Consider the following 27995-nt stretch of genomic DNA (forward strand, 5'->3'; position numbering starts at 1 on the left):
CATTTGGCAATCTGGTGAATGATTTTCTGTTCGGTTTATAGAACATATAGGCTAGTTCACACTACCGCTGCTTTCCATTTATTTCTATCCTCTGACGGAAGAGAGGTAAACGGACGGTAGTGTGAATTTTTGGGACAATTGGAAATGATCATCACTGGTTCTACGGACTGTTGTATTGATGTATGTGCGCTACACAAGTCTATTATCCGCAATTTAGAACAGGCATTGCATAGACAGCCCGTTTCTGGTGGAAGGACCCCGTTCTGACACGGCCCCGCCCCTATCAGTCTGAGCATCTGAGGAGTCTGCCAGGCTCTGGGAGAAGAGATGCCGCTGTACGAGGGTCTGGGCAGCGGGGGAGAGAAGACCGCAGTGGTCATTGACCTGGGGGAGGCGTTCACCAAGTGAGTACCCGGTCTCGTCTGATCATCTCCGGGCTGGCATCGGTGCTGTCAGCTGTTTATTAGAGGCGTCATGGGCCCTGGAGGACTAAAGCACCATAGAGTTGACCCATTATCTTACAGACCTTACAGGGTTACTGGCTCTATGGGGGAGGGGGGGGGGCTGTACTTTATTGTTTTGCATTAATAATTGTTTCGATTTTATATTTAAAGGGGTTTTCCATGAATTTTAGAATTAAACCTAAATTAAAAATGTAAACACTGGCTTATGGGGAGGTGCGGTTCATGGTGAGGTCCCATGACAGTAGTGTCTAATGGCTGTAAACGTGAGTTGCCATGTTGGGCAAATTGATGGGGTTTATCCTGATGGGTCAATCCCTTTTTTAAATTGTCGGAGCCCAATAAAGCGCTGTGTTATTTTGCCCTTATTTCTACAAATGGAAAGATCCATTTGAGCTCTGATATACGTTGATTATTACAGAAGCCATGGCGCTACGATAAAAAAAAATTCAAAGAGATCCAAGCTGACAATGAAAGACCCCATCGACCATAATGGGGTGCGTCAGGGTTCTGGCATTTTTGCCTGCAATAATAACCCTAATATGTCAAAAATACCTTTTATGGCTGACAGAACGGCAAAAAAAGGTCCTAATGCAGATGTGAATAGAGCCTAATAACACGGCAAATCCCCAGAATCCATCAACCGAATACAGGTTCTGTACAGCCGGATGAGTTTTGTGAGTAGATCCCCCTCTGGCAGAAGACCACTTAGGGTATGTTCACACGGCGGGGGTCCGTAACGGCTGAAATTACGGGGATGTTTCAGCCTGAAAACATCCCCGTAATTTCAGCCGTACCGGCATGTGCAGGCGCTTGAACGCCGCGTCAATTACGGCCGTAATTAGCGCTGCTATTCATTGGAGTCAATGAATAGCGGCTCCAATTACGGCCAAAGAAGTGATAGGTCACTTCTTCTACGCGGGCGTCTATTTACGCGCCGTCATTTGACAGCGGCGCGTAAATATACGCCTCGTGTGAACAGACAAACGTCTGCCCATTGCTTTCAATGGGCAGATGTTTGTCAGCGCTATTGAGGCGCTATTTTCGGGCGTAATTCGGGGCAAAAACGCCCGAATTACGTCCGTAAATAGGCCGTGTGAACATACCCTTACCCTAAAGGGGTATTCCCACCTTAGACATTTATGGCATATCCACAGAATTTGCCACGAATGTCTGATAGATGCCGTACTCGGCTCTGGGAACTGCACCTATTTTCAAAACTGGGGTTCATCTGACCCCCGTCCCGCCTGATGAGTTAGCCACTGCATCCAAGCGGAAAAGGAATGGACACACATTTAATATCTATGTGAAAAAACTGAGGCCACTAAAAATCTGCAGATTGGCTGTATTGAATTACAATGGGTCTAATCCGTGCGTGGATACGCTAGCCAATCCGTGGCAGACCTCATGGTTACAGCTGCAGGTTTTCTTTAAAAAAATCCACCTTAGATTTGCCATATGCAAATCTGCTTCGTGTGAACTTGCCTAACACCCTCTAGTGTGGACAGGTCTTCTGCCTGCCAGGAATGCGGCTTCCCTAAAATGAGGTGGCCAATGTTTTTCGATTGGGGCCTATAGACAGGACTTATGACATCCATACACTGGTGGTATTGGGTGCTTTGTTTTTTGCATTGTGAATGGATATTGCATAAAACGATCTTCTGTTTTAGGTGCGGATTTGCTGGTGAAAGTGGTCCAAGATGCATTATACGTAGTGAAATACGAAAACCCGGCATTTCCAAGGTAATTTAGTTCGACCTCTGTTGCTGGTTTGTTAACGTGTTTCTCCGAGACTTGCAGATCCCAACCCCCCAAGGGTAGACATCGCATGCCGTGTATCGAACCAAATCCTGATCGTAAAACGTAACCTCCCTCAAAACATAGCGTTACACAATACGCTTCCTAGGTTGACATCCCTTTCTTAGAATTCTCTTACATTCCCGGTATTTGATTTTGTGTTTTTTAGGCCCCATTCACACGTCCGTGCCCGTAATCACGGTCTGTAATTACGGGCACGGCCGGCCGCGGACAGTCGTCCGCATTTATAATGGGAGCATGGCCCGTAAAGTATGGGAGCACGATCCATAAAAAGCAAAAGATAGGACATGTCCTATCTTTTGCGGAAGGCTTCGACGGCACAGACACCTTCCTGTAAATATACGGGAAGGAGTCCGTGGACAATAGAAGTGAATGGGTCCGTAATCACGGACTATTTTTACGGTCGTCTGCATGGGGCCTTAGGCTGGAGTTTGACTGGCAATGGTGACGCCTGACCGCACATTGGAAAGCAATATGTGAAACTAAGATTACTACCCCTAACAGTTGCCATGTGTTCTGCCTTCTTGCAGTCCTCCCATATCCGCAGTGCCCATAGACAGTAACGGTAGTTGGCATTGGGCTGGGCATTAAATTTCCGGAGAGAGAAAATTGATGGTCTTTTCTTGGGATAGGCCATCAATATCTGTTCGGTGGTTGTATGACTCCCGACACCTGTGCCGCTCCGCTGTTTTTAAGGGGATACACTCTTGCGCGAGCGCTGCTTCCCCTTCATTCCGTTTACCACTCAATGCTGTGGAACGCTGACACACTTGTAGCGGCGGTTCACAGTGTTACAGCGGCGGAGGTGCTGAGTCGGACATCCATTTATCAGATGCAGACGGCCTATCCTGAGGAGAGGCCATCAATCATCTCTCTGAAAAAACGTTTTTATTTTATTTTTTTCATTATAATTTTTTTAACTTAAAAATGGAAAATCCTTCTAAATTTATTTGCTCAATATGGAAAGCATAAGGCCACATTCACACAGTGCTATATAAACAACATGTTTTTTAGGGCTTGCTGCGATTTTTGCAAATGATGCAACATATTTGTGAAAAATGTGTGCCCTTTTTTGGGTGTTTATTTTCCAATGACTTCAGATTGGAAACTGCAATGAAAACTGCACTAGGAAATGTACTGTAGTGTAGCAGACTACGTTATTCTAACTACCAATGAGAAGAGAGGGTAACAAATGATGGTATCAGATAAATCTCATTGAAATCAATTGGACAGTTAACCCCTTCCCGACGTATGACATATACTTGCGTCATAGCCAGGTAGGTGAAGTATGGGGCGGGCTCACGGGCTGAGCCTTCTCCATACAAAGCAAGTGTCAGCTGTATATTCCAGCCGACACTTCACTGTAACAAGCTCGTTTAACTCTTTAAATCCCACGGTCAATAGCGACCGCGGCATTCAAATAGTTAGAAATAGGGGGGTTGGGGGGGGGGGGGGGGAGTCCTTCTAACTGTTGTTTGCTTATTTTATTTTTGTATTTGTTTTTTTTGGTGCATATTTATTATTAAGCAAGAGAGGAAATAATTCTTCAATATTATTTTTTTCCCCTTCTTTTACAGCCAATAAAAGTTGTCCAGTATCATATAAATACAGAAGAGCTGTACTCCTATCTGATAGAGTTCATTCACATGCTGTATTTCAGGTAAGGTGCTGCAGTAGGTCACCATTAAAGGACAGGCCATCAATATATGATCCGTGAGGGTCAGACTTCTGGCACCCCCTACTGATCAGCTGAATGAATGGTCCATGGTGCACACTGGCTTGGATGCAACTGAGGTGCAGTGAGTTGCGTTACCACGCTCCGCTACAACCGTATGTACAAGACTATGCTTGGATAAACTATGAAGGTTAAGCGACGCGTGCTGGAGCACTACAGACTTTTTATTTAGCTGGTTGGTTGAGGTGCCGGGAGTCTGACCTCCAATGATCAAATATTGATGGCCTATCTAATATTAAAGTCATGGTCTTAAGGGTTACATACGTATGGTTGGGCTTTTACCTGGAAGATTTTTTGTTTTCTTCATAGGTAAGTGGCACTAGATGTGTCTGAGAGACACTTTGCACCCTTCCCCTGTTAAAATAACACGTACAACTGAACATGTGTGTTTTCGGGAGAGTGAGAAGTGATCGCTGTCAGTTAAACAATCAAATATCTATGGTCACCTTTTAGGCTTTTGTACCTTTTTATATTTTAAGCTGCGCTTTGTTCTCTTTTAAGCTTTTAATCCATGTTAATGACTTTATTGAGGCCGAGACATTGCTGCACATAGTCAGTCATAAAGGGAATAAATTATTTCCTCGGTTGACATCTGCCCAGACAACAAAGGTAAAGCGAGAGGATGAATCGCACTCTGCATTGTCATATATCAGGAGTGTTTTCTTGGCTTTAGCTCCACTTTCAGGTGACCTTCCCTGGGTTTCCTGTTTGTCATTAATAATGGTCATTTTTTACACATCTTTATTTTCTATAAGTCGTAGCTGAAGTCAAGCCAGACGCAGCACCGTGACATTTCAGATCTGCTGGCTCAGTTGTAATGCAGATACAATATGTTATGTAGAATAGGATAATACACATCAATGGTAACTTTCCTTGACCTGTCTGTAAATAATAAATGTATAATTATCCCATTCTGATGTCAGAACAAAATTATTATATAGAAATGAGCGGCGCTATATAGAAGCTACTTATATCTGTCCTGCAGAGCAGTCTGTCGCAGATGACTTTAGCAGGAAATTCCTTCTCTTGTTCCAACCCTTAATTGACTTATGTAGTTTTCTCTATGAAGAGGTTATTCAGCAGCTGTGGTGTGTATTATGTAGTTCTGTATCCCTACTTCTCCAGGACATATCATGCACATCTCATCTGTTCCAGAACATTATATTGCACATTGCAGCTGCTCCAGAACTTTATAATGCACATCGCAGCTGCTCCAGGACGCTACAATGCACGTCGCAGCTGCTCCAGGACGCTACAATGCACGTCGCAGCTGCTCCAGGACGCTACAATGCACGTCGCAGCTGCTCCAGGACGCTACAATGCACGTCGCAGCTGCTCCAGGACGCTACAATGCACGTCGCAGCTGCTCCAGGACGCTACAATGCACGTCGCAGCTGCTCCAGGACGCTACAATGCACGTCGCAGCTGCTCCAGGACGCTACAATGCACGTCGCAGCTGCTCCAGGACGCTACAATGCACGTCGCAGCTGCAAATCAATCTAGGAAGCTCCTTTACCTGTTCAAAGAGAAGTTTTGCAGTAGCTGAAGTGTGTATTATAAGGAATAATGTATCCCTACTGTAACTTATAAGAATACTAGAAGTCACCTCAGAGTCCTGTTACCTAGATAAATGGACTGTGACCTTGTGATTTTCTATGGTCACCACTCCTTGGTGGCTTCTAATATGCTTATACTGTAATGTGAGGAGGGGCATTATCTCTAATACTGTAATGTTAGGAGGGGCATTATCTCTTATACTGTAATGTGAGGAGGGGCATTATCTCTTATACTGTAATGTGAGGAGGGGCATTATCTCTTGTGTAATGTGAGGAGGGGCATTATCTCTTGTGTAATGTGAGGAGGGGCATTATCTCTAATACTGTAATGTTAGGAGGGGCATTATCTCTTATACTGTAATGTGAGGAGGGGCATTATCTCTTATACTGTAATGTGAGGAGGGGCATTATCTCTTATACTGTAATGTGAGGAGGGGCATTATCTCTTATACTGTAATGTGAGGAGGGGCATTATCTCTTATACTGTAATGTGAGGAGGGGCATTATCTCTTATCCTCTAATGTGAGGAGGGGCATTATCTCTTGTGTAATGTGAGGAGGGGCATTATCTCTTGTGTAATGTGAGGAGGGGCATTATCTCTAATACTGTAATGTTAGGAGGGGCATTATCTCTTATACTGTAATGTGAGGAGGGGCATTATCTCTTATACTGTAATGTGAGGAGGGGCATTATCTCTTATCCTCTAATGTGAGGAGGGGCATTATCTCTTATCCTCTAATGTGAGGAGGGGCATTATCTCTTATACTGTAATGTGAGGAGGGGCATTATCTCTTATACTGAAATTTGAGGAGGGGCATTATCTCTTATACTGAAATTTGAGGAGGGGCATTATCTCTTATACTGTAATGTGAGGAGGGGCATTATCTCTTATACTGTAATGTGAGGAGGGGCATTATCTCTTATACTGTAATGTGAGGAGGGGCATTATCTCTTATACTGTAATGTGAGGAGGGGCATTATCTCTTATACTGTAATGTGAGGAGGGGCATTATCTCTTGTGTAATGTGAGGAGGGGCATTATCTCTTGTGTAATGTGAGGAGGGGCATTATCTCTTATACTGTAATGTGAGGAGGGGCATTATCTTATACTGTAATGTGAGGAGGGGCATTATCTCTTATACTGTAATGTGAGGAGGGGCATTATCTCTTATACTGTAATGTGAGGAGGGGCATTATCTCTTATACTGTAATGTGAGGAGGGGCATTATCTCTTATACTGTAATGTGAGGAGGGGCATTATCTCTTGTGTAATGTGAGGAGGGGCATTATCTCTTGTGTAATGTGAGGAGGGGCATTATCTCTTATACTGTAATGTGAGGAGGGGCATTATCTCTTATACTGTAATGTGAGGAGGGGCATTATCTCTTATACTGTAATGTGAGGAGGGGCATTATCTCTTGTGTAATGTGAGGAGGGGCATTATCTCTTATACTGTAATGTGAGGAGGGGCATTATCTCTTATACTGTAATGTGAGGAGGGGCATTATCTCTTATACTGTAATGTGAGGAGGGGCATTATCTCTTATACTGTAATGTGAGGAGGGGCATTATCTCTTATACTGTAATGTGAGGAGGGGCATTATCTTATACTGTAATGTGAGGAGGGGCATTATCTCTTATACTGTAATGTGAGGAGGGGCATTATCTCTTATACTGTAATGTGAGGAGGGGCATTATCTCTTATACTGTAATGTGAGGAGGGGCATTATCTCTTATACTGTAATGTGAGGAGGGGCATTATCTCTTATACTGTAATGTGAGGAGGGGCATTATCTCTTATACTGTAATGTGAGGAGGGGCATTATCTCTTATACTGTAATGTGAGGAGGGGCATTATCTCTTGTGTAATGTGAGGAGGGGCATTATCTCTTGTGTAATGTGAGGAGGGGCATTATCTCTTGTGTAATGTGAGGAGGGGCATTATCTCTTATACTGTAATGTGAGGAGGGGCATTATCTCTTATACTGTAATGTGAGGAGGGGCATTATCTCTTATACTGTAATGTGAGGAGGGGCATTATCTCTTATATAATGTGAGTTATTACCGCTCATTTAGATTTTAACAGGAGCCGTGACGGATCTCTTTGACTTATTACGGGTTTGTCAGGTTTCTGTCTTTTTACTGGAGGGAATAGCGCCGCACACTATGGTATTCTGGCCGTCAAAGAGCAACAGAAACCTGACAGAAAAGAAATAACCTGTGTGAACAGAGCCTTACTAGGTTGCTTTCGGTCTTGTACCTCATGTCTGCAGTGTTACACAAGCGTTCCTTAATGCCTCTCCTGTTTGTTCTTTTGCAGGCACTTGTTGGTGAATCCTCGTGATCGCCGCGTTGTCTTGATAGAATCCGTACTTTCCCCTTCTCACTTCAGAGAGACTCTGACACGGGTTCTTTTTAAGTATTTCGAGGTAGGAACGTTCACAGAATTGTAAAATTCAGACCAGAAAAGGAGACTTGTGGTGTTTTACTGGCGTTACTGGGGAGTGGCTGTAATTTATGGGACAAATTCTGAACATCTGCAGTTTACTTTTCTTTCTCAGATTACACATTATTTTGTGTGATTGTATTTAGTTTTAAAGGGGTTGCCGATTAGGGACATTTATGGCTTGTCCACGGATATGCCACAAATGTCAGATAGATGCGGGTCCCACCTATCACTAGAACAGGGCCCCTGTCTACCTTTTTCGGTTCCCGCTGCCACTTGTAATTTCCGACCATGTAAGCATAAAACAGCGTAGCTCGCTGAACTACGCTGTTTACGTAAATCTTATAGAAGTGAATGGCCGTTATGGAAGCCGTGTAGCACGCAAGCCAATGCGTTTCCGTAACTGCCATTCACTTCTATGGGAGTTGCGTAAACAGCGTAGTTCAGCGAGCTACACTGTTTTATGCTTACATGGTCGGAAATTACAAATGGCAGCGGAAACACAGAGCGGTAGAACAGGGTTTAGGGGGCCCCGTTCTAGAGATAGGTGCGGTTCCCAGAAGTGGGACCCGCATCTAGCTGACATTTATGACAGATCCTGTAGATATGTCATAAATGTCCCTGATGGGAAAACCCCTTTAAGCTAGCAGCAACCACGTCACTATCACAGGTAACATGTGGCTTCTTACATGTCTGGAATAAAGTCTCATGTGATTTAAAATTGGGTACCCAGGATCAGGTAAGGTCTACTCGGTAGGTTAGGAATAGGTAAGGGTCTGCTTTTTTTTTTTGCTCCCCAGAAACAACACTACTCTAGTCTAGGGGTGGCCTACAATACTAGGCACAGCTTATGGACAAGAGTGGTACCAGTTTCTGGGAAAGAAAGCAGACCCTTTTTATTCTAATCATGAATAGAAATACTTAAAGGGGCTGACCGGCTCAGAAAAACATTGCCTCTTCCGGAAATAGCGTCACACCTGTCCATGGGTTGTATCTGGTATTGCGGCTTCATTCTATTATAGTGAATGGAACAGAGCTGCAATACCACACACAACCTGTGGACGGTGTAACATTATAATTTGAAGAAGGCAGCCATGTTTTTCTAATCCTGTAAAAAGCCCTTTAAAGGGGTTTTCTGACTTCTTAAAAAAAGTGGCCAAGGTGGGGACATTCAATAAATAACAAAAGAAGCATTACTCTCCCAACAGATCCCTCAGTGTTCCAGCGCCGCCGCTCCGGTCCTCCCCGCCGCTGCTCGTTGACATGGCTGCAGCGATGACATGCCAGTATACCCACTTGATTGCTGCAGCCAGTCACTGGCCTCAGTGGGTATGCGACACAGGACCACTGAGGCCAGTGATTGGGCACGTCAGTGCTGCAGCCATGTCACCAAAAAACATTGGAGAGGGCCAGAGCACCCCCCTTTGGTCATTTTTTTATTATTAAAGGGGTTGTCCAGTTTGGGGGTTGTGTTTTATAGTAATGACCTATTCACAGGATAGCTCGTCCGTATATGATCGGTGGGGGTCCGACACCCAGACCTTGCACCGATCAGCTTTTCCGGGTGCCAGAAGTTATGCAGTGGTCGGTACCAGAAGTGGAAGGCTCCAACCACTGTATAGCGGCCTTGCTGGGTTATTGCATCTCTACTCCTATTCGCTTGACTAGGAGCAGAGTTGCAGTACTGCATCACAGGCGCTATACAGTGGTTGGAGCCCTCTGGTTCCGGCACCAACCCCGCATAGCTTCCGGCACACATTGACAGCTGGAACAGCTGATTGCTGCAGGGTCCGGGTGTAGGACCCGCACCGATCATAGTATAAAAAACAGCTCCCAACCTGGACAACCCCTTTAAGTCAGAAAACCACTTCAAGTCTAGCCTAATATTTAAATGGTAGATTAAGTGTTAAAAAATAATGACAAGACATTACTTACATCATGCACTGATGATTGCAATATTCTCCTATAAGTAGCATCTTGTTCGGTAACCGGAGTGTTGTCTTCTTTGGCAGGTTCCGTCTGTGCTGTTTGCTCCAGGACACCTGATGTCTCTGATGACACTTGGTATCAAATCTGCAATGGTCTTGGACTGTGGATATCGAGAGACCCTTGTTCTGCCTGTATCCTTTTTTGTTAGCGTTGATATATGCAGCTTATAGAGAGTGTATTATTAGTCCCTGCTCAAAACCGAGTACTCACTGGACTTGAATTGTTTTAGCAACTGTCCAGTAGTTTATAGGATGAAATCTCTAAGCACTTGTCCGGCAGCAGGTTACCCCTGCGACTAGCTGATATCAGGGAGTGCTTCTCCAGGGACCCCCCCCCACAATTATCCGCTAATGGTGAGAGAACCCATCGTCTGCTGCTCGTTTTCCCTGCATCACTGATGACTAATTGCTTTAATCTTCCATATGCCTACTGGATAATGAGAATCGGGATCTGCTTGCTATGGGCACTAGTTTTGGTAAACCTTCTCCAGTCTTTGAATAGGGAAGTCTACAGTATTTTTTTTTCCTTGACACATGTTAGATATATGAGGGTATTCCAATTTTAAGCTGTTGGGGAGCTCTACCCTTGGGTGGAAAAGCAATTCACAAGTAAGTAGTGAAATATGAAGCTTTGGTCACATCTAGATTTTTTTGGTGGTTCGATGTGAAGCAAAGATACAATGTTTCTTTATATTTGCATTAAAATTTCCTTGAATGTTTGGTCAACTCCGTGCTTGGCTGATCTGCTGAAGACAGAATTATAGCTAATAAATGGCACTCGGGGAAGTTTACCTCTACTACTGACCGGACCCAGTGGCCAATACGTCCATTTATATCTCCGTTCTATTTATCTTTGTTCTGCTGGGATCACCATCAATTAGACATTTAAAGATAATGGGAAACCCCTTTAACCATATAACACTTAAGGCTTGGTTCACATTGTGCGTTTTTTGTTGCATATATTTTTTGTTTTGGTAGATAAATTCCCCATATCTCAATGGGAGTTCATCCTCCAAAACAAATAAGCATGCTAAAAACGCACCATGTGAACCCAGCCTTACACTGTGTTTCTTCTACTTCCCACCTAGACAACCCATTCTCTAAAAGGGGACCCACTGGTGATCAGCTTATTGCCACGTGTCTGCCAGCTGAATCCTCTGGCATTTGGCTGCAGGAGAAATGTGGTATTACATTGTGCCCTTAAAGGGGTGGTGGCCGTGTCTTCACGCTGTCTAACATACCTTTATTAACAATTTGGCTGACCTGAGCGACCCTCATAAGAGGAGTAGAATGGTTTTGTCCTCAGCCCTGTCTTGTGTGCATGGCAGGGAGCTGATACACTCAAGTCCAGTGTTTACTTACTATCCGTCTACAAAAATACAGAATGGGGAATAGAAAGGTATGATATTTCCTAAAATACAAACAAATTTTCTTTTTTTTTTTAAACTTGTTTTTATTGAAAAGTGAGTTTGTTTTATCACATTATGAAGAATAAAAAAACAAAATGCAAAGGACAACAGTGTCCCTATCAATACACCTAAGCACTCGCAGGTGCTGAACAAATCTCAACAGTATTGCCATCCTGTTTACTTCACTTACCCAAAAAAAGGCATAATAAATTTTTTAACAGATAGTACATCCATTCGCTTCACATTTTCACAACTGTATAAAATTCACACAATATGTTTATATGTGAGAGGTCCGGGAGATCCACTACATTATCCGTCTCATCCCTACCTGCCTATCTTCTCCTCCCCCCCCTCCTTGCATCCACAGCCGTCTCTATTTCCCTCGGAGTGTATGTTGTCTCAGTGCTGTTGCACCATATGTCCCATATTTTGTGGAAGTTGTCCGGCCGATCTCTATGTTTAAAAATGATACGTTCATATGATATAGTGGAATTAACCATCTGCTTCCATACTGTAACCTTAGGAGGTCGACGATCCATCCATCTCATAGAAATGCCTTTGCGGGCCAAGAAAAGGGTCTCTTGTAGAAATATTTTGGTATGACGGGACCATATGTCTTCCTCCAGTATTCCAAATAGACACAACTCTGGAGTCCCTACAACAGGAAATGGTAACATTAAGTTGAGGAAACCGATGATCTCTGACCAGTAAGAGCGGAGGTGTGGGCACATCCATACCATGTGCCAGAAGTCAGCTGGGGCATGTGAACATTTCGGACAAGCCGGTTCTGATATGTATTTCATTTGAAATAGGCGCTGAGGCGTCAGATACGCCTGATGAATATAGTACAGCTGGATGAGCTTATTATTAGCAGCGGGTGACACATGTAAGTGTGATTGTAGTAGGTCTTCAATGGAATCCTCCGTCAAAGAAGGGATTAGTTGAGACCACCTGGAAATAATCGGCAGTGGGTTCGCATTAGCCTTCTGTTCAATCAAGTGAGCGTAAATAGTAGAGATCAGACCTCTGGGGCCCTGTGATCGGACCACCCCGATGAGTGGGTAGGAGGAGATGGGTTGACGCTGTCTCGGAAACTGCTCAGCAAGGAGGTGACGCATCTGCAGATATCTGAAGAAATGCTGTCGAGGAAGCCGAAATTTTTCTTGCATTTGTTCGAAGGACAAAAGGATATTATTTTCATACACCTCTCCAAGCACTGTGACACCCACATCAATCCAGTATGCGGCATCTGGGAACTTTACCAAGGATTCCAACACCGTGTTATGCCACAGAGGAGTTTCTGCGGGGATGTCTGAAGAACTCGATATAGTCATAGCCACTTTCCAGACTTCCCTTGCCACTCGACAGACAGGCAGTAAAGAGGATCTTGGCACGTCCTGATGAAACAACACCGGCCACAATGACTTATGTGCAGAATAGTCCAGTAACATACCCTCAAGGCCCGGGGGCCGTTTGGTTTGCGTCCAGGTGCTTAGGTATTTGAGTTGGCCGGCCAGATAGTATAAATAAATGTCCGGGAGAGCAATACCAGCCATCTCCTTTGGTCTTTGTAGCTTCTGTAAGGCCAGTTTTGACCTAGACCTTCCCCATATAAAGGAAATGATGAGGGACTCCAGTTTCCGGAAGAAGGACTTTGGTATGGGAGTGAATATATGTTGTAAAATATAAAGACTCTTAGGAAGTATCACCATTTTAATCAGATTAATTCGTCCCATGACCGACAATGGGAGGGCCGCCCATATCTTAAACTTTTCTCTGGCAATGGATAATAGAGGATACACATTGAGTTGTAGGGAGATTGCCGCCTTTCTGGTAATGAGTATACCCAGGTATTTAAATTGGTCAACTACAGCAAGTCCTTCTCTCGTGGAGCCCGCCGACTGTGTTTCCCCAGGCTGTAAAAACAAGATGGTCGATTTGGACCAGTTAATGCGCAGTCCAGAGTAATCTCCAAAGGTGTTTATAAGATGCATCATTCTCGGGAGGGAAGACTGTATCTGCGAAACAAATAACATAATATCATCTGCGTACAGTGCAATACGGTCCTCACCCGTCTTGTGTGGGACCCCTTTTACTTCCGGATCTGATCTGATGAGTATTGCCAATGGTTCCATTGCCAGTGCAAATAGTAGGGGTGACAGGGGGCAGCCCTGCCTAGTTCCCCTACCTAGGTCAAAGGAGGTAGATGTGAGGCCATTCAGCGCTATATTAGCCCTGGGATGCTTGTAAATTATCTGTATCCATGACACAAATGCAGGGCCGAATCCAAAACTAGACAGAACACTAGCTAAGTAGGTCCATTCCACAGAGTCGAAAGCCTTAGCCGCATCCAAGGAGGCCAGGGCCCAGTTGTTTTTGTTACGCTCGCCTATTTGCGCCACCGTCTGGACTCTCCTCAGATTATCAGACGTACTCCTCCCAGGGATGAACCCCGATTGATCCGGGTGAATAATGTCAGAGATGACGGAATTTAGTCTAAGAGCCAGTACTTTAGTCAGCAGTTTGTAATCTGTGTTGAGTAAAGAGATGGGCCTGTAAGATCCGCAATCCATTGGAGTTTTATCCGGCTTCAGAAGTACAATTATAGTCGCATCATACATTGAGGCCGGCAGAGTTCCTTTTCCAAAGGAGGCATTCAATATTTCCAGTAGTTGTGGTAGGAGTTGCTCCTGATATTTAGTGTATACCTCCAGGGGAAGTCCATCAGGGCCCGATGCCTTGCCCTTTGCCATGGTGGTCAATGCTTCCGATAGGTCAGGTAGCGTGATAGGGGCTTCCATAAACTCCCTCTGTGACTCCGTTAGTTGTGGAATCTCCATGTCCAGTAGGTAATCCCTGATGTTCTGTGGAGACACCTGTATTTTAGATTCGTAGAGTTCTTTGTAGAATTCAGTGAAGCGAGACATAATCCGCTCATTGTCGTGTACCACTACCCCTGCCGCGGAGTGAATACGCAATATTGCTGGCGAGGACGAATTACTATGAATCGTGTGCCAGCAAGCTGCTGGATTGATTACCCAGTTCAAAGTATTTCTGGTTGGAGAAGAATATGCGACGCTTCGTTTTTTCCTGCAGGAGATGAACATATTCCCTGCCTCTCTGTAGCCACGTCTGTTGGTTCAATGGGGTGGGATCTTCTATGAATGCGGCCTCTAAAGTTGTACATTCAGCTGCCAGCAGTTGTTCCACCTCAGAGGCCTGCCTTTTGTGGTAGGAGATCGAGGACTGCAAACACCCACGCAGGTATGCCTTCAATGCGTCCCATAAGGCTGAGTGGTTGTCAAAGGGAAGGTTTTCTGCAAAGAACACGGTCAATTGATCCGGGATGCGGTCCTGATCCCCAAATACTTTAAGCCAGAATGGGTGAACTTTCCTAGGCCCTCTATATAGGTGATGGGGTCGTAAATTGAGCTTTACTATTATAGGAGAGTGATCTGACATTGCTCTGGTTAAGTGAGAGATACTTTCCAACATGCCGTAAGCTCTGGCGTTACTACACACATAATCAATCCTGGATAGTGAGTTTCTCCCAGGTGTGAAGCATGTGTATTCGCGACCATTGGGATGGCGCTGTCTCCACATATCTATCCAACCCATCTCCCCCAAAAAGCCCGCCAGCGGAGTAGACCCGGGCAGATGCCCAGGGACCGGACCTGGATAAAACTTGTCTGTGGAAGGATCTAGAAGAAGGTTGAAGTCTCCCATACATATCACCCCAGCTGCTGGAAATTGGGATGCAAATTTGGCCGCCTCATATAACACAGTCATGGAGGCCGGAGGAGGAAGATAAAGCCCAATCAGTACGAACTGCTGACCTTCAATCCATGCATGCACAAAAATTGACCTGCCCTCCTTGTCTGTCTGCAGTGCACCCGGTTCCCATCTGAGCGATCTATGTATCAAAATGGAAACCCCTCTAGAATATGTACTGTGCGTAGAATGGGCCGACCACTGAATCCATGTTCTATTTAAGCAGCTGACAGTAGATTGTATAAGATGTGTTTCTTGAAGCAGTGGCGGACACAGACTGCAAAAGGCCCCTGTGCAGATAATGTGCCAGGGCCCCCCCGCCCCCCCCCCCAATACCGACAAAGTTACCTAAACATATATATGCATATAAAAATAAACCTTACTAATAAAAATTATGAAGGAAGATTTATATTGTACATTTTATTACTAGTTTAGAACACAAGTAACACATTTTTTTCCGGGTTAAATTCTTATCTAAACTAAGTCCCTAAATGTGGGCAAAGAAAATGAAAAACCTATACTCACCTCCTCCGGCGCCTCCGTTCCCCCTCCGCAGCCCCTATCCCTTTCTGTGTTTACAAAGCTGCTGTGGTGACGCGCGGTCGATGGCACATGACCGCTGCAGCCAATCAATGCCCTCAACAGCGATTTGCTGTGGAACTACTGTCCTCAGCAGCACACCAATGAGGAGTTATTGGCAGCAGCGGTCACGTGCCATCGGCAGCGCGTCACCAGTGCAGCCTTGTACACTTGTAACACAGACCGAGACAGGAGGATGGGGGCTGCGGCGGGTGAACGGAGGCGAGGGAGGAGGTGAGTATAGTTTTTTTATTTTCTTTGCCCACATTTAGAGACTTAGGTTAAATTGAATCATTGAATATAACACAAAGCACTCATGCAACTGAGATGCAATAATTTAGATGATCTTATCTTGCTTAGCTTACTGCACTGTTACCTATCAAGCAGGACTGAATCTCAAGATATCTACAGAGGGGGCTGTATGGCGTTATCTACAGGGGGGACTGTATGGCGTTATCTACAGGGGGGACTGTATGGCGCTATCTACAGAGGGGTCTGTATGGCGCTATCTACAGGGGGGTCTGTATGGCGCTATCTACAGGGGGGACTGTATGGCGCTATCTACAGGGGGGACTGTATGGCGCTATCTACAGGGGGGACTGTATGGCGCTATCTACAGGGGGGACTGTATGGCGCTATCTACAGGGGGGACTGTATGGCGCTATCTACAGGGGGGACTGTATGGCGCTATCTACAGAGGGGGCTGTATGGCATTATCTACAGGGGGGCTGTATGGCGTTATCTACAGGGGGCTGTATGGTGTTATCTACAGGGGGGACTTTATGGCGTTATCTACAGTGGGGTCTGTATGGCGTTATCTACAGGGGTTCTGTATGGCGTTCCCTACAGGGGGGGTCTGTAGGGAAAGTCATACAGCCCCCCCCTGTAGGGAACGCCATAGAGACCCCCCTTTAGGGAACGCCATACAGACCCCCCTGTAGGGAACGCTATACAGCCCCCCCTGTAGGGAACGCTATACAGCCCCCCCTGTAGGGAACGCCTTACAGCCCCCCCCTGTAGGGAACGCTATACAGCCCCCCCCCTGTAGGGAACGCCATACACCCCCAATCACTCAAAAAAATGCGACCTACAGTGTGAAAAGACAAAAGACATGTATCCCCTATCCACAGGATAGGGGATACATGTGTGATCGCTGGCATTGATAGGGAGAGCGGGGGACCGAAAGTCCCCCGAAGTTCTCCATCACCCACCTCTGACTTCCGGTGTCTGCGCAGCTCAAGTGTGACCGGCGCTCCATTCATTTCTACGGAGCTGCCGACACAGACCCCGGAAGTCCGAGGTTTGTGATGGAGAACTTCAGGGGACTTTCGGTCCCCCGTTCTCCCTATCAATGCCAGCGATCACACACGTATCCCCTATCCTGTGGATAGGGGATACATGTCTTATGTTTAATGGCAGAGCGGGGAGATACTCCCTGCTCTGCCGTAGTGTTCCGTGGCATCGCGCTGTAGCAGCCATAGCGGCAGCTAGCGGAGATTCCGGCCAAGGTGGGGGCCCGTGCCGGCAGGTGACGCGGGCCCCCTCATGCCGCGGCCCCGTAGCAGCCGCTACGGCTGCTATAGCAGTAGTTACGCCCCTGTGTTAGGGGGAGTTCACACTGAGGTTTTTTTCGCGAAAAACGTCAGAAAGTGCCTCCCATTGAAATCCATGAAATTTTTCCTGCGAGCAGTAAAAACCGCATGCGGGAAAAAGAAGCGCAATGCCCTTTCTTCGGGCGTTTCTGTCTCTGACTTCCCATTGACAACAATGGCAGGCAGAAAATGCGTTTTTTGCTGCGTTTCCCTGCCCACGGCCCGATGGCCGAAAAACGCCACAAAAAAACGCAATGAAAAACGCGGGAAGTGTTCTACCGGCAGGTCAAAATATGCCTCAAAATTCCGGAAGGAATTATGAGGCAGATTTTTCTACATAAAAACTTCTCCCTTCTGACATGAACTTTTTAACTTCATCTACCTGTCCTCTGCAGTCTGCACGTCCTCCACTCGTCCTGTGTCTGTCCTCCGCTCATCCTATGAGTTCTCCGGCAGTCCTGACTGTACTGTCCAGCCGCCCGAAGTCTTACGTCGCACCGCCCCCTGTCCTCTCCCCTGCCTGAGCGCTCCTCCTACCACCAGCATCGCCGTCCTGTCCTATTCATCTGTGCCAGATTGGCAGTGCAGTGTAGCGGCTATCACCGGGCCCGGGCACCCGCCCCCTCCCTCCCGATTGGTAGTGCAGTGTGGCGGCTATCACCGGGCCCCCGCCCCCTCCCTCCCCTCATGCCTAGTGTTGTGATGCTACTAGGCATGAGGGGGCCCGTGCCGCCAGGCCTGGTACATAAAATGTAATGTGCCTGTCAGGGCGACACGGGCCCCCCCATGCCGCGGGCCCCGTAGCAGCTGCTACGGCTGCTACTGTGGTAGTTACGCCACTGAACGGGCCCCCTTCCCACGCGGGGCCCTTGTGCAGCTGCACCGGCTGCACATGCGGTATGTCCGCCCCTGTCTTGAAGGCATATTATCTGTGGACCTTGCTGCCGGATAAATGAAAAAGTCAGGTTCCTCTTATGGGAGTCTCCCAGACCCCTCACATTCACAGAAAGAATAGATAATGTCATAATACTTCAATTGCTAAGAATATACCAATAAGAGAACAATGCTAAATGCTTTCAGTTGAGATATGCAGTAAAACAGTCAGGTTATCAGCAATAACAAATATAGAACAACCAATGCTATGCACTGATTGCTACGCTTTTTTATTATCACAAAAGTGATAATTGAGGCAAAACGGGGGATCACCTATATATCAGATGACTAATACAGGTGAGCAGGAACAAAGAAAAAAGAAGGAAGCACAATTGAGGTAAAAGGAACCGGCGTTGTGATTCCCAATTTCGCGGGTAAGGGTATGTTCACACGGCCTATTTACGGACGTAAATCGGGCGTTTTTGCCCCGAATTACGCCCGAAAATAGCGCCTCAATAGCGCTGACAAACATCTGCCCATTGAAAGCAATGGGCAGACGTTTGTCTGTTCACACGAGGCGTATATTTACGCGCCGCTGTCAAATGACGGCGCGTAAATAGACGCCCGCGTAGAAGAAGTGACCTGTCACTTCTTTGGCCGTAATTGGAGCCGCTATTCATTGACTCCAATGAATAGCAGCGCTAATTACGGCCGTAATTGACGCGGCGTTCAAGCGCCTGCACATGCCGGTACGGCTGAAATTACGGGGATGTTTTCAGGCTGAAACATCCCCGTAATTTCAGCCGTTACGGACGCCCTCGTGTGAACATACCCTAATTGTCCGCTAACTACAAACATTACATATTGTTTTTCTTAGAAAAGATAAGCCAGTTTCCACCCGCCCATTATGCAAATTATCAACTTAACTTGAGAGGTCATGTATACAGAGAGTAATACCCTTTATAGTCATCTGCTTTACGGCGCCCATTACATCAATATAATAATAAACAACGGTATTACTACATGTTTCGCAATTCTTCTCTCAGAACTTTGCATATAAGAAATTACGAGAATAATATAAGGCAGAACTTGCATGAGAACATCGTTCCAGGATAAGATAGATTAATACTCATCTGGACATCCAAAACGAGATCCCGTGCAGGAAGGCAGGTGTAACAAGTGTTCACAGTGAACAGTTCCATATGTTGTTGCAGTCTCCAGTTCTATCTTCGAGGAGAGCGTCCCAGTGAAGACAGCCATTCATCCGCCTCCAACGGTGTGTTGAAGAAAACCGTCTTGTCTTGGTGTATAACCCGCAATCGCGCTGGAAACGCCATTGAATAAAGAATTTGATGATCTCGCAACCGTTTCTTGACTGGTACAAATGAAGCCCTCGTTTTCTGTAATGCCGCAGAAAAATCCGGAAAGAGCAGGATAGTGGTATTCTGGAATCGGATTTCTCCATGCGTACGGGCAGCTTGCAGGATAGCGTCCCGGTCCCGACTGCTGAGGAAGCGTGCTAGCAGAGGTCTCGGTGGGGCGCCCGGCGGCGGTGGTCTGCCAGGTACACGATGCGCCCTTTCAATGGTATAAGATGACGATAATACAGCATTTGGTAGAATTTCTTTAAACCAGGCTTCAATAAAGGAACTGGGGTCTCTGCCTTCACAGCGCTCAGGGAGCCCAAGGATCCGTATATTATTGCGTCTCAGGCGATTTTCCAGGTCGTCTGCTCGCTGTAGCCATTGAGTAGCCACTCTATCCAGCTGTGCCAGCTTTCCTGTCTGTGGCGCCACTTTATCTTCTAGCCCAGAAATGCGGTCCTCCGTCTCCCTCACCCGGTCCCTTAAGTTCTGCAGGTCCTGTCTGAGGAGTCCCACATCCGACTTTACTTCAGCAATCTTTCCTGTCAGGGAAGAGGTGGAGAGCTGTATAGCGTCCAGGAGCTTGGCTGATACCTGCGCCAGCGTTAGTTCCGGCTCAGGAGCAGGCTGAGCCTCTGGCTGTGTGTTCTCTGGTGGAGGAGGCGGCAAGGAGGAAGAGGCGTCGGCGCCATCTTGAGGAGCAGCGCGGGCAAACTCCTTCAACTTCTCTGCAGCCATGGAATGCCGTGTACGGTTCATGTTACCCTCTTTATGTCGGCGAGGTTGTCTTCTGGCTCTGTGAGGAATTGTAGCGGTATGTCAGCAGGATAAATGTAGGGAAATCGGGGCCGAAAGCGGAGCTCCTAAATCATGCGACCGGTCCCGTCGGCAGTTGGCCACGCCCCCCCACAAACAAATTTTCTATTAGAAAAATTATTCATATCTCTGGAAATATCGCCAGTATTAGATCTGTGGTGTCCAAATTGTGGCTTTCCTGCTGCTGTTAAACTACAACTCCCAGCTTGATTGTCAGGCCATGTTTGGAGTTGTAGTTTCCAAACAGCTGGAGAGCCACAGTTCGGACACCATTGAGTTAGACCATCATTGCCTATGTGGATCTTTGTGACATTTAAAGTAATTGGCTGCCTCTTGTGTGTACAGAGAGCTAGAGGCTCAGTTGTTGGAGCAGTGCACGGCCGACACAGGAACAGCCAAGGATCAGAGCCTCCCGTCTGTAATGAGTAAGGAATTCCAGTTTCGTTTTTTGCTCCTCTTGCTTAATTTTATATAAATGTGTAATACGCCTGGGACGGATTGTCGCTGAGACTACATATGATTAATGCATTAATTTTTTTATGTACTTCGTAGGCAGTGTATCCGAAGAAATCGTGGAAGATATTAAAGGTAAGATAATGGGATATCCATATTATGAAGTGTCATGGTTTAGACATTCCCCATACAATTATTGATCCAATCATTTTCCCATTGCCCAAGCTGAGCTGGAATGTTTATAAACCGTTTTGAGGAGACGGGACGCAATCTTGTATGACCAGTTTTACACGTAGAAATTGCCACCACAAATTAAAGTATGTAAACCTAAGCACTGAATTGACTGGTTGCGTGGGCAGTGTCCGGCGTCCGTTCACACTAGTTTATAGAAATGAGGTCTCATGCTATAGTGAAGGGTAAGACACCATTGATGAAAATGTTTAGTGAAAGGTTTTATTTTCAGATGGCTTTACATACAGTACCAGTATTGATGTAAACCTTCAACTTGATGGAACCACTGATATGGCCTTAATGGGACTCCTACTTGATAACCGTCCTCTCCAAATCAGCTATTGGGCTTAATGAAAAAAAGGGCTGTAAATGGACACTAACGTTTCAAATAAATTATACTAATCTAATAGTATACTTGATATATATCAACTTTGTAATTGACTTACTGTTAAAATGTAGATGTTTTATCCATGCAAATTCTGTGTGAAGTTACTGCCACTAGGTGTCTCCCTTCCTGTAATCTGCTGTCCACCCCTTGTTGTGACGCAAAGTCCATCCTTGGTTACAGAGCAAAATTGAGAGGCTGCAGAAGGTGGGGGTGTTTCTTCACTGCCTGCCTACACATGTCTATGGAGAAGGGATGGGGAGCTGGAGGAGGGAGCACAGAAAGACAAAGTCAGACTCTGACATGCTGCCAATACACGTCTATGGAGAGGGGAGGGGGAGCAGAAGGAGGGAGAAGAAAGAAAAGGAAACAGACATGCTGCACATACAAGTCTATGGAGGGGGAGGGGTGAGCAGGAGGCGGTAGCAGGGGAAAAGTGGGAAAGACACAGGCTGGTGGTAAGATTTCTAGGTCACCACAGTGCTGGATTTATTTTAGTTGTATTGGATATGCCATTTAATTTTGCTAACCAGAAATGTTTTCTACTTTGTGGTTGCAGTTCGTATTTGTTTTGTAAGTGACCTGCAGCGAGGACTGAAAATCCAGGCTGCCAGATTTAACATTGATGGAAGCTCTGAGGTGGGATTCTCTTTCCCTGAATATTTCTTATAGGGGTTGTCCAGAATAAAAAAAAAAAAAATGGCTGCTTTCTTTTAAAAGCGGCACCACACCTGTGTATAGCTTGTGTGTAGTGTTGCAGCTCCGCACCATTTTCTTCAATGGAGCTGAGCTGCAATACAAGACGCAACACATGGACAGGTGTGGTGCTGTTTTTAAAGAAAGCAGCCATGTTTTTCTAATGCTGGAAAACCCCCTTAATTTACAACACAATGCAAATCATTATCAGGTTTGTGATCCTGGTCTTGGGTCTCTTTCAGCGCCCCGCACCTCCTCCTGATGTGCATTACCCACTAGATGGACAGAAGATTCTGCATGTTAAAGGAGCTATCAGGTTTGATTTTAATTTACAAAGTAGTTATTGTATAAGGCTCTGTATGTAAAGGAGATCTATAAGAGAGCGTTTAGGTATGTGAAGACTAAATACCGGAGGTGTAGCACAGTCATATGGAAATATCCAATTTCATGAGGATATGCAGAAAAAAAGCCTTGTGTAGGCAGATAAAATTGGGTGAGATGCATCAAAACTTGCGCAAAGGAAAAGTGGAGTAGTTGCCCATGGCTACCAATCTGATTCCACCTCTCCTTTTTCAGGAGCGCTTTGGAAAAGAAAAACGGTGACCTGATTGTTTGCCATAGGACTCTACTTTTTCTTTGCACCAAGATACATTTGTCATTTGACTGTAAAGTTAACCTGGCACATTATAGTCTACTAGGATCGAAAGACCATTGGACAACTGGCTTTTTCACATGACCAGGAAAATAGCGGACCTCTCCATGAGCAGACTTCATATCCATTGTCGATGCCACAATACATACACAGGGGCACGCAAATTGCTGGCACCACCTTAACCAGGCAATATATCCAAAATTTCCATGTCCGGTCTGGGAGTATTTAGAAGGGCGAGAAAGATAATTTGTGTCCAAAATGTCACCAGTAGATGGGCCGAATTAGTCTGAATCGTCAATTTCCATGTGGTGCAAGATGCCTGATATCCAAAATCATTGCAGGGTCAAACTCACATCTACATTAAAAGCACTTATACCAGTCTTTGTTGACTAGAACTCCCATTATTCTCCTATTAAACCTTGATGAAGATCTTCATGACATTGTGTGATAAAAAGCTATTTTCATTTACAGGGACTCTGTCGTAGAGTTGTTATTTGAGCAGGACAATGAAGAGAAATCTGTTGCCACATTAATACTGGACTCCCTTGTAGAGGTAACTCAAAATGAAAGTCGTCCTGTGTAGTTACTGTTATAAAATGTTCTTCTCCAACGTCCCATGTCTACAGCAGTAGTGCTTAATAAAGGGTATGTCCACCTTCATCACCATTTTTGTTTAATCCTCCAATGCATCTAAAATAAATGATTAAGCAACTTTGCAAATAGCGTTGATTTAAAAAAAATAAAAAAAATAATCCTTCAGTTTTGTGTATATAGAGTCTATGCAGATCTATGTGTCTCCGTGGTAACAGACTACAAAGCCTGTGTAGCCGTATCCTAACAGATGTACAGAACAGATGGAAGGGAATATGAGAGCAGAATCTGACTACACAAGGTTTGTTTGTAGTCTGGAACCATGGAGACACATTGGTCTGCATAGGAGCTGTAGGCCCATCATGGCAGGATATTTTAAATTGAGACGATTTGCATAGTTGCCTATTATTAATTTTATTGGAGTAGTAAAATAGTGGTTGCAAAGTTGGACATACATTTTAAAGGGGTTGGACAACCCCTTTCACTCTGATCTGCTTATTGTTAGGGGGTGACTTTTGTGGTAACCCCACGATCAGCTGTGGGTTTATCAATGACATGGATGTTTAGGATAACCGCATTACCTTTCTCTATATTAGTGCCCTATAGATACCAGGAAGCAATTGTCTGAAAACATAGTGGTTATGGGAGGCACAGCAATGTTGCCAGGATTTCTTCACCGATTAATGGCAGAGATCCGATACTTGGTAGAAATGCCAAAATATAAAGAAGCCCTCGCCACCAAGACCTTCAAAGTTCACAATCCACCTGCAAAGCCAAACTGTGTGGCCTGGCTGGGAGGTAACGTATACGTTATTGCATTTACAGTTGAATTAACTCTTAAATTTTTGCAGGAACAAAGTGAAAGTTATTGACTAGTTCTAGACCGTGCAAAACTTTAAAGGCATTTTTGAGCTCTTAATCAATCACTGGCCACAGGGATGATGTCAGTAAGTATATCATGTGACTGCTGTGACCATTGATTGGCTGCAGTGGTCACATGTTTGTACGTCACGTTATGGCTGCAGAGATGGAAATAGAGACCAGCAGGAGACCCCATGGCTGACCGTACTGGAAATGTGCTTATTTTATATTTAAGCAGATATACAGCTGACAGAAAAAAACTTATTTGACAAGTTAGACAATCCTTTTAATTTTATCTTTAGCATACAGATGTAGACTTCCTTTTATGTTTGAGTTGTTTTTACTTTTTAGCTTCCGCCTATAGACCAGAGTGGACATTTTTCCCTAAAGGAATTATCCGGGAAGTGAAAAAATGTTTTCTTAGGGGCTGCAAATGAAATAAATAAAACAACAAAGCAAATACTTACCTATCCTTGCCCCTGGCGATTCAGCGTTGTCGCTTCAGTGGCAGTCCCAGTGCTTATTTACATGCACGTAGTATGTTGTATTTCTGGTATTATGCCAAAAATAAGATTCGTCACCAGAGGGCCCCGCTGAGCCCTCTGATTGGCTGCAGCGGTCACATTCTACGTGCATGCAGGGCCAGCCTTAGGCTAGAGTACGACCTGTGCAGCAGAATTGTTTTTGCGCCCCCTCCCATATTACATACCTTCCACACACATAATGCCACCATTTACTGTTCACATAAATAACACTGGTGTATCCTGTACGTAGAAATAATGCTGCCATTTACTTTATACATAAAAACGTCTGTAAGGGTATGTGCACACGACAGCGCAAAATACGTCTGAAATTATGGAGCTGTTTTCAGACGTAATTGCTCGTACTCGCGTTTTTCGCGGCGTACATTACGGATGTAATTGGAGCTGTTTTTCAATGGAGTCAATGAAAAACGGCTCCAATTACGTCCCAAGAAGTGACAGGCACTTCTTATGACGAGCCATCTTTTTTATGCGCCGTCTTTTGACACACACTTACACACTCATACATATACATATACCTACAAACTCATACGCACTCATACATTCACTTACCTTCTATGTAGGATCTCTCATGCAGACAGTCTCCTGAAGCAGCAGGGGCCTTTACAACATGCCCCATCCCAGGACAGCAGATATAACCAGCTGCAGAAGTAGCTGGTCTGTTGGTCTGAAAGAAGAATAGGGGGACCCAGTACAGGAGAGGAGGGAGACACAGTAGGGGGATACAGGAGAGGTGGGGGATACAGGAGACAACGGAGGGGAGGTGGATACAGGAGAGCGCACAGGTCGCACAGCCTAAGGCCGGCCCTGCGTGCATGTAAACAACCATCGGAACTGCCGTCGGGGCGACAGCGCTGGATTGCCAGAGCAAGGATAGGTAAATATTTGCTTTTTTGTTTATTTATTTTGCAACCTATAAGAAATACATTTAATTTGCTGAATAACCCCTTCAAGGGGGTTGTCTGGGTTTAAAAAAGGGTCTTAGGCTGTGTCTGATATTGCAGCTCAACCTCAAATGAATATTCTGAGCTGAAATACCATACACAGCCCATGGACATGAGTGGTGCTATTTATTAAAAAAAAAAAAGGACTTTTCTGGTATAGTGCAGAATACAGAATCTGATTTACTCTAAACATACTAAGATTTATTCTGTCTATAGATTCGCACTTTTGACTCCTCAGTCTGTAGACCATGGTCCCAAAAATTCTTAGGTATCCTTCTAGGTCTGCAGTTATTTGAGTTTCTTGGTTTAAGGCCCTTTTACACAGGCCAATGATCAGGCAAATGAGCGTTGGTGTGTAGACAGGGCGACAATCTGCCGATGGACGAACAAACGCTCGTTCATCGGCTGATCTGCTTGTTTAGGCGGCCATTAAATTGGTCGCTAGTCCGCAGCACATCTCACTGTGTAATCATAGTAATGATCAGTCGTCCTCATACATTACTGATCATTGCTCCTTGTGAAAGGAGCAAACGAGTGCCGATCAACAAGCTGTCTCGTAGATCGGCGCTCTTTTTATTTTTTTATTTTTATGGCCCATTTTTCTGGGGTTGTCTTGTACCCTTGGAGTAATTTTGACAAGTTGACCCTTCATTGGAAGATTCACCACTGTTCCAAGCCATGTGAGGATAATGATGGAGTCCCAACGCCCCAAACTTTTCCAAACTGATATATTTCTACAATTTACTTCTTCTTTTCTGGAATTTCCTTGGATCATAACATAATGTCATAGAAACTGTGGGGACTCCTTGACTCTCGTGGAAAGGCTTTTATACGGTGACGTTTAGCCATTAAGGCTGGCGGCTGAGTGCCCGTAAGATGTGCAGCTTCACTACGTGTAATGGATTATTATACTTCATATGTGTTGAGATCTCAACTGCAAAGAACTTCTAGTTGGGACTTGCATTACATTGATTATTCTCAATCTTTATCCCCTTTCAGGAGCCATATTTGGAGCTCTGCAGGATATCCTCGGCAGCCGCTCCGTGTCTAAAGAATATTACAATCAGACCGGCCGTATTCCTGACTGGTGCTGTCTGAACAACCCCCCTCTGGAAATTATGTTTGATGTTGGAAAGTCTGCGCCTCCACTGATGAAACGAGCCTTCTCTACCGAGAAGTGAAGAGATCGGCGAGAAAACCAAACAAAAGGACTAAACAAGTTGTGCAAAAATACCAATATTTATTATACGCCAACGCTAACCAGACCTCGTGTATATTTGTATGACAGATTTTGCCTGGTAACTGTAGGTAGTCATATTCCACGTGGTCTTATTAAGGAGCCTAAAATATTATGAAATGTTACATTAACTGCAGGACTTCATGTCCGCTCTGATTGTATGGTGGACCTGTTGCCTACATGGTGGAGGCACCATTTTTGTGTGCTTAGTCCGTATCTGTGGTCTAACTTTATGATGTACTGATCTCTAGTGAGTTGAATATTGATGTAGCAGATAAAAAATTGCTGCTTTACCCCTAAGAAAGGTCTATCTTAAAATACGCTTGTCACATAGAGAAGGGCAAACAGATTGGAGGCTGAGAACGTGCCCTAGGAACTGGATACGCGACTAAGGAGCTGAAGGTAAAATATTCGTCCTCTCTTAGATACATACATACACACATACATACATACATACATACATACACACATACATACATACATACATACATACACACACACGTGTGCAAGCTTGTCCGCACCTGCTTAGAGGAATGTAGTAATGTGGAAGTGCGTTACTATATTCTCTGCTGGTATTAATGTGCCTATATAGCACTTACCCTAGGGAGACCTAGTAGTTTAAATTTGGCCATTTGGGAGGCAGCCAATGGCTAAAGAACCCCTTTAAGTTCTGCAGGTTACTGAGATTTGGATGACCACATTGTATTCCCCATGACGATCTGTTTGCCTGATATATCCAGACAATAAACATTCTGCATCGCAGTTACAGTGTAAGAATCTGATTTTTTTTTATGACCGACATCTACATTTGCTACAATGTTTGTTTGAGCTGAGTCTACGCTCACCCACGCAGCAATCTAAATAAGACATACTATATGGAAAAAAGTATTGGGACACCTACACATAAAACCTCCAGGAGATTTTATGACATCCCATTCTTAATTCATAGGCATTAAACAGGAGTTTCCCTCCTCCCTCTTCTTTGCAGTTAAAAT

The 27995-nt window shown here is 45.0% G+C and overlaps 1 protein-coding gene across 1 annotated transcript; it reads left to right on the top strand.

The window, feature by feature from the left end:
- Positions 1–255: 255 nt before the first annotated feature.
- Positions 256–27762, top strand: ACTR10 (actin related protein 10). The gene is made up of 13 exons (XM_075843409.1): positions 256–404; positions 2132–2204; positions 3857–3939; positions 7891–7999; positions 10029–10136; positions 10546–10613; positions 20754–20833; positions 20961–20996; positions 22037–22116; positions 22416–22489; positions 23297–23378; positions 24013–24214; positions 26763–27762. The coding sequence occupies exons 1-13, from the start codon at positions 328–330 to the stop codon at positions 26942–26944; spliced, it is 1254 nt and encodes a 417-aa protein (XP_075699524.1). The 5' UTR covers positions 256–327; the 3' UTR covers positions 26945–27762.
- The last annotated feature ends 233 nt before the right edge of the window (positions 27763–27995 follow it).

Source organism: Rhinoderma darwinii, chromosome 12 (genome assembly GCF_050947455.1).
Source record: "Rhinoderma darwinii isolate aRhiDar2 chromosome 12, aRhiDar2.hap1, whole genome shotgun sequence".
Classification (NCBI taxonomy): domain Eukaryota; kingdom Metazoa; phylum Chordata; class Amphibia; order Anura; family Rhinodermatidae; genus Rhinoderma; species Rhinoderma darwinii.